General features: G+C 42.0%; 1 protein-coding gene across 5 annotated transcripts in view; it reads right to left on the bottom strand.

Moving 5' to 3' along the window:
* Slc17a1 (solute carrier family 17 member 1) overlaps positions 1–9,290 on the bottom strand; it is a 30,324-nt gene that overhangs the window by 14,346 nt on the left and 6,688 nt on the right. For all 5 annotated transcript variants that reach the window (XM_029547446.1, XM_021215812.2, XM_021215813.2 and 2 more), the window contains exons 2-10: positions 8,871–8,939; positions 6,772–6,944; positions 5,750–5,983; positions 5,582–5,669; positions 4,858–4,944; positions 2,821–2,939; positions 2,557–2,718; positions 978–1,110; positions 739–886 (exon numbers count right to left, since the gene is read on the bottom strand). In XM_029547446.1, coding sequence (XP_029403306.1) covers positions 739–886; positions 978–1,110; positions 2,557–2,718; positions 2,821–2,939; positions 4,858–4,944; positions 5,582–5,669; positions 5,750–5,983; positions 6,772–6,944; positions 8,871–8,898 — 1,172 coding nt within the window. In that variant the 5' untranslated portion in view covers positions 8,899–8,939. The remainder of the gene's footprint in view (positions 1–738; positions 887–977; positions 1,111–2,556; positions 2,719–2,820; positions 2,940–4,857; positions 4,945–5,581; positions 5,670–5,749; positions 5,984–6,771; positions 6,945–8,870; positions 8,940–9,290) is intronic.

Below are 9,290 nucleotides of genomic sequence, written 5' to 3'. Positions count from 1 at the left end.
AGAGAGAGAGAGAGAGAGAGAGAGAGAGAGAGAGAGACATGTTTAACATCACTAGCCATCAAGGAAATTCAGGTTCAAAACATAGTGAGAGTCTACCTTATACCTACTCTTAGATGGCTGTTATAGAAAAGATGAGAGAGAAGTGTTAGTGACAGGTAGAAACTTGAATTAGTGCAGCTACTAGAGACAACAGCACGTCTACCCTAAATGGATAAAGACTATGTGGTCAGCATGCACGTAGAATGCTGTTTTCTTCAAACCAAGGGAACCCTGTTATTTTTTTTTTTTTTAACAATTTGGATAAGCCTGGAGATATAACATGGGCTGAAATAAGCAGGTCGCAGACAAGTGATACACAATGTCATGTACATGTGGAATGTAAAAGAATTGAATTCATCCAGCAGAGAGTAGAATGGGTGTTATCAGAGTCTGGGGGTGAAGGGAGATGTTTAGGAAAGATACAGAATTTCAATTAGAAGGAATAAGTTCAGTAGATCCGTCATACAACACAGTGACTGTAGTGATTAACAGCAGTGCATTGTATGCTTGAAAACTGCTACTATGATAGATTTTAAACATTCTCACCTCAAAAAAAGGAAACATGTGAGTGACATATATGTTACTTAGTTCCATTTAACCATTCTATAATGCATCACTTCAAAACCAAGCTGTACGCAATAAATCCATGTAGTTTTATTTATTGATGCAAAAATAAATAAAATTTTAAGAGAGCCCTACCTGGGAGCAATATCCAAGGCATTGATAAGTTGTCCGCAGTAGGAAAAGCTAAGTGTCGAGTTGGCAAGTGTCAGGAAAATGACGGTGCTGTAGAAGTTGTAGCTCAGGTACAGCAGGCACATGATGAAGATCACAGGACAGAAACTCCCTGCAGAGAGATCCAGAGCATACAGCTAGGTGCTTCCTCACAGGGGGCTGAAGGATTCCCCAAGCCTTTGTCTGTCCTGGCTGTTCCTTACCTAGTGTGGTGAAGAGTTTCCGGACGGTAACTATGCTGAAAATCTTCCTGGTCAGGAAGAAGTCTGACATCTGACCTGCTACGATACCACAGATGTAGGCAAGCAGATAGGGGAGGCTGGACAGCAGTCCATTCTGAGGAGGAAACATCATTCTAAGTGCATATGATGGAGAGAAGCAGTCCTGGACAGTCACTGTTTTCACTGAAATCCAGTAACTAATGTGTACTCTTGGACTCAAGGATGTGACTCTGTGATAGAGTTCTTGGTCATGCACAAGGCACTGGGATCAGCCCCTAGTCCCATCTAATGAATGAATGAATGAAGCATGTACTTTGATATAGGAAACCTTACAGGTATATACAGCAGGACTGTGTCTGGCACCACGAATTCCAATACAAAGAGAAACATAGTTTTGTGGTTAGTAAGAATTGTCATTATCTTCTACAGATGTTTTGTTATCATGAAACCTAGAAACTGCAAGAGAAGACCACTGAGAACAGGAAGTGTCAGCCCTGAGGAGTCTGATAGAGATGGTACAGATAACTGACAACAGACAATTGCAAGACGGCTCTAACTGGTCATGGTAAGCTCTAGGTGAGCTCCTTGGTTCCATTAAGGCCAGGGTTTTTCTTCCGCTGGAGTGATTCAATGTGCAACTTGTGCACATGTGTTCCAGTCCAGATGGAGACTAAAATGACTATCAGACCTTATGGTGTGAATTCAAATTTCCTGAAGGTATTGGAATGTCTGTAAAACATCAGATGCCCTTTTACTTGTGATTATAAAAATAAATAGATTTTAATTCTCTGCTGAAAAAAAAAAAAAAAAAGATGAAGTTGAATCAGTGAGAGAGCATGTGAGCCCAGCACTATGCTGGCTGTTAGCCCGAGGAAGTAAGTACGTGAGAGGAAGATGCACAGCTGGGAGCCCGGACTCCAGTTTAGTCTTTTTTGGATACTTCAATATCAAACGATGGAAAGTTTCTAGTGTGATTGACTCTCAATGGGAGTGCTTTCAGAGTAAGACCCAAAGCCAAGGAGCTGTGCCTTTAGTCCGAGACAATGAGTTGACAAGAGCTAGCCATGGTGGCAGGCACTGGCTCAGTAACTGCTATTATCCCCCTAAAGGAATGGTACTCTCAAGCTTTCTTTTTATCCTCCTCCTCCTCCTCCTCCTCCTCCTTCTCCTCTTCCTCCTCCTTCTCTGAGATTAAAGTCTCATACTATGGTCCAGGCTAGCCTCAAAGTTAGAGTAATCTTCAGGGTCCTAGATGCTGAGATAGCCAGCAGGCATTCACCACAATACTAACTCATGTCTTAAGTAACATGCCAAGACATATATTGAGGGGTGCTGGGGGACTGTGTGAATGTGGATACATGTGTGTTGATGATGGAGTGCCACGATTTATACCAACACTCTTTGTGTGGGCAGAGTGCACATGTAGGAAACTGTGCATCTCCAGGTAAAGAGCACTAGCCAGTGTAGGAAGTAGGCCAAGACTGGGTGATGGTCCCAGGACACAGAATGATAAAGAGGAGTAGTTTACAAAGTTAAAGATGAGAACACATGGTACACTTACCTCTCTAACATTAACATGAAGCACGGTGCTGATAAATGTCGGCGTGTATGTAACCAGGAGACTGTTCGACCATATGAAAGCAAAGCTATTGAGGATAATGGCCCAGAGTGGAAGAGACTTAAGCATAGCTCTGATTGGCAGGGATTGCCTGCCTGAGCTGACCTGGAAAGTAAATCAAGAATCATTCTGAGCGAGGATCAAGCTGGAATGTGTCTCGTTTGGAGCAGAATCTCGAAGCTGCCCAAAAGGAGCTCCGCGTTTTACCTGCTGCACGAGAGAGGAGATGATGTAGTCCTTCTCGCTGCTGCTCATATACGGGTGGTCCTTGGGGTCATCAAAGAATAGAAAGAACCAGGAAAGACTCAGAACACACCCAACAACGCCTGTTAAAGAGACACACGTTAGAAGGAAGAACTCTACCTAGAGTTCTGGATCGAGCCGGCACATTTCAGAACGTAAGTCTGAGGTTCCAGGTGGTCACTTTCTTCTCTAAAACCCCGTGAGGCCCACACTTTGACAGTTTACTTTGTAATCACAGTTGTCCCCTTGCCGTGGGATGAATTTTACTGAAATGCTGAAGTGTTGGTGAGCCCCATGGTCTGTCCTAATCCAAGTAGTTCCCCCTGCCCCCACTCACCTAGGGATCCCTAATGTTGGACCTTTGTATTTCCAGGTTTGTAATGGCTCTTTATTTCAGGAGCATTCCAAACTGAGCATTCACAGAGCTAGACAGACAGCTCCAGGTCCTAATCGCCATTACTATTGAGGATGGGTGTGGTGATGAAGGGCAGTGGACTTGTAAGGGTGGACGCTGACTCTGCCTTTAGCACAGTATAGGGATGAGGCATTTTCTGTGACCCTCAGACTCTGTTCCCCTTCCCACTGACTTAGCCATAGATGGCTTGAAGAAATATCGACAGCCCTGTCACCCCTGTGCTTTCCTGTCGTTTGGTAAACAGAAAGCCTGGGGAGGGAGGAGAGGGAGGAGAGGGAGAGAGTTAGTGAGAGTAGGCATCTTTTCAAACCTGAAATTTCTCCCATCTAGAGTTACCTCCTTACGTGTGTTCTTTGTGAGTAAGCAGGCATTCTCTGGGCATCCAGTCTATGGGACTTTTTGATGGGTTCTGATAACTCTGGCTCACTTGTTCATTTAGGATTAGGAATAGTGGTAGCTCTTGTAACCTAAGTTTACATTGTGATATTACCTCTATAATTACATAGCCTGTCTTTCAAAGTAATTGCTTGGAGAATGTAGTGGTTTGAATAAGAGTGGCCCCCATAGGTTCATGTGCTTGAATGCTTGCTCTTCCATTGGTGGGGAAGGATAAGGTGTAGAAGCGTATCACTGGAGTTGGCTTTGTGGTTTCAAAAGTCCATGTCTCTCTCTCTCTCTCTCTCTCTCTCTCTCTCTCTCTCTCTCTCTCTCTCTCTCTCTCTCTCTCTCTCTCTCTCTCTCTCTCTCTCTCTCTCTCTCTCTCTCTCTCTGTACTCTCAGAATGGAAGCTCTCAGATACTATTCAGTGCCATGCTTGCCTGCCTGCTGCCCTGCTCCCCACCATTATGGTCATGAACTTACTCTCTCAAACTGTAAGCAAGCCTTCAAATTAAATACTTATTTTTATGAGTTACTTTGGGCATAGTGCTTTGGTCACTAGAAAAGTTACTAAGCCAGTAAATAAATCCAGAGTTTGCCAAAAATTGTGACCTTGGGCAATATGGCTTGAGTGTGAAATGTCCCAAGAGGCCCTTGCCTTGGTTCCCAGCTGGTAGCCCAGGTGTGAAGGGTTGTGGAATCTGGGAAGTGGGTGGAGTCTTGTTGGGGGAAGTTAGTCAAAAGGGGCAAGCACTGCAGCTTGAAATCCAAAGGTGACATTGTAATTCACTTGGCAACATATGTTCTTATTCTGTTTACTCTTATACAGTGTATTTTCCCCTGGAGAGGTGTTATGTTTGCTTCTGGCCTAGCATTGCAGGTGCAGATTATATATAACATATTCTTCCTTTGACCTTTCAGAAATCAGGATAGGTGATGTTATGATAGTCTGGTCCCTCAGAGAGCTTTTCCCATAAGATGTACCATACTGTAACATATAGTTATGTCAACTGGATATAAGATTATAATCTGCATTTTTGATCATCAGTCCTCTTCAGTGTTGGCTTCTCTTCCCTCCGGTCAAGACTCTGAAGTTTTTAGGATTGGAGTTTCATATAAATTATTACGTTATACTAAATTTGGATTTTTGTGTATTCTTACATTTTGATGAGTTGCTGAGGTTTTATAAAAAAAAACAAACAACTCACCAAAGATGTAGAAGACCATGGGCCAGCCCAGAAGATCACAGATGAAGCCACTCACAAGTAGGACAATAAATGGTCCCATTACAAACCCTAATGGAAAGGCACAGGAGACACCCTTGTTAAATTAACAAAGATATCTGAAAGTTGAGCTAATAAGTATCTGTACTGAATGTAACAAACAATCTACAATGAAAGAAGTTTGTGTTTCACAGCACTCAGGAGGACTGGAGAAAGTGTTGGCTTTTCTCTCTCTTCTGTTGTTGTTTGAATTAAGAACACCTTTTTTTCATTCTAAACAAATTCTTTGTGTGTGTGTGGCATGGGGGAACATGTACATTCATTTGGAGGCTAGAGGTTGATGTCTATTTTTTTTTTCCTCTTAGCCTCTACATTGTTTGAGATAAGGTCTTCCACCAAACTTAGAACTCTCTGTTTCAGTGGGGCTGGCTGGCCAGTGAGCCTCTGGCCCATGTCTGTCTCTACTCCAACTGTGCTGGAGTTCTAGATGTGTGCTGTTGTACCTGGTATTTGATGTGAGTGTAGGGTCCTCATGCTTGTGTGACAAACCCTTTATCCACTGAGCCATCAATCCACCCCTAATTAAAGCAAGAATGTTGCAGAGGATGTTTCTGAAGTGCCCAGCAATTCAAAGCACATGTTTTTAAAGACACACAGAAAGAACATGGCACGAGATGAAAACAAGGCCTGGCCATTCTTAAGTACCTACCTGATAGAGTCATAGAGGTAAGTCTGCCTCGTTCCAAGGGAGGTGCCCATTTGACCCATATTTCATGCTGGCCTGTTGACACTGTTCCCTGAAATGAAATGATGAGGACTTTCAAACTCTAGTACTCTGAATCCAAACTCTGTGTCTGTTTTAACCGTGCCTCAATACCTGGGCTATTCCCTGGAGTACTCGACACACAATGACCAAAGCTGCTCCGACTTGTGCAGCTGGTGGGATAAGCAGGGACATCACAGAGCTGAGGAACAATGAAGACCCAATTATTCTCTTCATTGGGTATATTCCAGATAGGTACCCGACAGGAGCCTGAACCACGACCATACCAAAGAAGACAGAACTGAGAATAAGCCCTTGGATATCAAGACTCCAGGAATACACAGGGTTCTAAAAGAAAGAAAGGGAGTCAAGTGTAAGAACTCTGCATTGGAGATGAACTCTGGGGTTTATGGGGCCCGGGAGTATGATATTCCTACTCAGTCTGTGTAAAGGAGTTCCCACTTCTTTCTAAAGACCTCCCCCCCCCACAAAACAACTTTACCATCTTACAATATCATTTTGCATATATTTACATATTATTGATGTTTTCAATTATAGGTTAAGTATCTCTTATCTGAAATAATTGGGACTGGAAAGGTTTTAAATCCTTTTGGATTTTGGAGATATTACCAAAAACGTAATAATATATCTTGGGGCTGTGACCAGCCTAGACACAGAGCTTGTTTTTGTTTATATGTGCTGTGTTGTTTGTTTTTCTCTTCAATGTCAATGTCACAAAATACTGAAGAAAAGAACTTAAGAAAGGAAGGTTTTCTTCTGGGTCATAATTCCACAATGCAGGTCATCCCAGCAAGTCAGTCATGGCAGCTCAGGGGGTGGGGAGAGGTGAGACTACTGGTTGCGGTTGTGTCCGTAGTTAGGAAGAACAAAGAAATGAATGGGGATGCTCAGCCTGTTTTCTCTTTTTATTCATTCTGAGACCCCAGCCTAGTGAGTGCTGTCATCCACATCTAAGCTTCAGCTTCATTTTCTAATTATTCCTATTATCTTGCCAATAATAACTGACCTCTATAGAACCTAGCTAACAAATTATTCCTATTATCTAATAACTGACCCCTATAGAACCTAGCTAGCGACTTTAGGTTTTAAACTTGCACTTTACACTTTCACTATACCTTTACATTGTCCAGCATCTCCACTCCAGATTCGTTAGATAGATGGGGTGGCTCTGTGTTGTTCACCATGGCTACCATAGTGAGGTTCAGGCACACTCGCTGGGCCATGATGGTAATGTTACAGAAGTGCAGAAGGATAGCCAGTCCATAGCGGAAGGAACAGAACCCTGGAACTGAGAAGTTGGAAAAAAAAATCTCAATTAGCAACACAGTTGAAGTAAAAAAATTCAGGTATCTGCAACCCTAGATATACTAGATAGTAAGTTAAAATTTTGTTGCAAAACATCCTTCTAGAAATTACCATTTAATGGGAAAACTTTACTTTAAGACATTGTTCCAATTAGAATGTCCCAGAAAGTTAATTCAGTTCCAGATGTTTTGGTATGTGTCTACTTTAAAGGGATCTTTGAGGAATACCTTGGGTTTCCTTTGGAAGTAAGTCCCTTTCTCTCAAAGAAAATGCTTTCATCTTCAAACTGATATGACTACTCTGGTTGACAGTTGCACACTGAGAAATGTTTTTTCCTCAAGATAGTAAACTTAATGAGAAATTATCAAGCTATAATAAAGAACGTGGTATTGGTATAAAACTACACCCATTAATCAGTGGGAAAAAGCAGAGAGTGCAGAAATACATATGCATCTACAACTAAATAGTGCATGCATGTGTGTGTGCTGCATGTTTGCATACGTGCTTATATTGGTGGAAGATGGTTGCACATGTGTGGAGTCCAGAAGTTGATGTTGAGTGTCTTTCTCTATTGCTCTGCATTTTATCCACCTTAGTTTTTGAGAAAGTGCCACTCTTAGAACCTGGAATTCTCTGGTTAGACTAGACTATCTGGCCAACAAGCCCCACAAATCTTCCTGGAACTGTCTCCCCAGAACCAGGATCAAAGCACATATCATCACACCTAACTTTTTATATGGATAGGTGTTGGGAGTCTGAACACAGGCGATGGCTCCAGAGCTGCAAATGATTTCCTGGCCGATCCATCTCCCCAGCTTCTAAACATTTTTGGGTAAATGAACTAATATAATTCAATGAAGGGAAAGAATGTCTGCTTTGAAGATTTCTCCCAAGAAAAATTAACATATGCTCACAAAAAGACGTGTAGAAAAATGTTTGCATCGGTTTTATTCAAAATAGCAGAATGTTTAGAAAGAATAAACATACGGTGTTGTGGTAACATAAAGCATATTGCTCAGAATCAAAAAGGAAGGAGGCACTCACTAAAAGTCCCAGCTGCCTGGATTCATCTCAGCCAAACATGCTAGGCTAAACCTAGTCACAAAAGGCTGTCTTCTACAGACATCTATTGTTATGAAATCTGTCAGTCAAAAATGGCTACATGGCCCCTCCTATCTTCAAAACCAGCAGGGGTAATCTTTACCATGCCACACCTGTCTGACCGCTCCATCTGTAACCTCTAAACACAGGCTTAAAGGCTCATGTGATTCAATCATGTTCACCTTGTTAATTTCCCCATTTAACTGGGAAACCCTTTGCATGCACCAGGGTTGGGATCTTGTAGGGGCAGTATAAGAATTCTGCTACTGTGGTCCACCTATTTTTGCTCATTGCACAGGCAAAACACAGTGAACTCATCCTAAGCATCCCAAACCCCGTATCGTTGTAACATTATCTGAAGCCTCATTAATTCAGATTTCAAAATCTCACTATATAAATCACCATCTAAACCTTATAGGAGCAATCCAGTTGGGGCACAGTATCTATCTATGTATGACGCTAGGACTGCCACCATTAAATAACGGGACAGACATGGGACAAAACTACAAAGATTAAAACTCCAAAAGGGAAAAGTGACATGAATTCACAATGGTTTGGAGTTCAGCTGAACAAATATTGGGTTTTAAATTATGAATTTTAAATACAAATATTTAAATGTTGCCAGTTGCATGATAGTTATGGGATGTCAGAACAAAAACCTTAAGCATCATGTGAAAACTTTAGAGTCTTTCCTGAAATTTTCTGTTTAGGTTTCCGTAGAATCTTTCTGTTTATGTTTATATCTCCCTCATGCCATCAGTGGTATTGTGTTGAAGAAGTGGGCTCCTGGACAGTAGGACAGCATTACCTTTCTTGGGGAGGCACTGGTTCTCCATTTGAGACTTATCTTCTTGTTGCTGGGCTTGGTCTCCATCCACTGTGGGTGTAAAACACACTGGTCAACACAATCCAGAAAGCAACTGACCAGGCTCCCAGGACCCCTCTCTGACTGAAAACCGGGATCAAAGGAGGACTCACCAGACAGAGGCAGTGACTTTTCACCTCCACTGAGGGCCTTAGTTAGCATTTCACTTTCACGATTTTTTTGTTATTGCTCATTTAAAATATATAAAAAACCTGCTAACCTATCCTGCCGAAGGCAATCTACACATTTAATGCAATCCCCATCAAAATTCCAACTCAATTCTTCACTGAGTTGGAAAGGGCAATTTGCAAATTCATCTGGAATAATAAAAAATCCTAGGATAGCAAAAACTATTCTCAACAA

Source organism: Mus pahari, chromosome 16 (genome assembly GCF_900095145.1).
Source record: "Mus pahari chromosome 16, PAHARI_EIJ_v1.1, whole genome shotgun sequence".
NCBI lineage: Eukaryota > Metazoa > Chordata > Mammalia > Rodentia > Muridae > Mus > Mus pahari.
The sequence above is the reverse complement of the archived record's forward strand: the minus strand, read 5'-3'. Positions and strand labels throughout refer to the sequence as shown.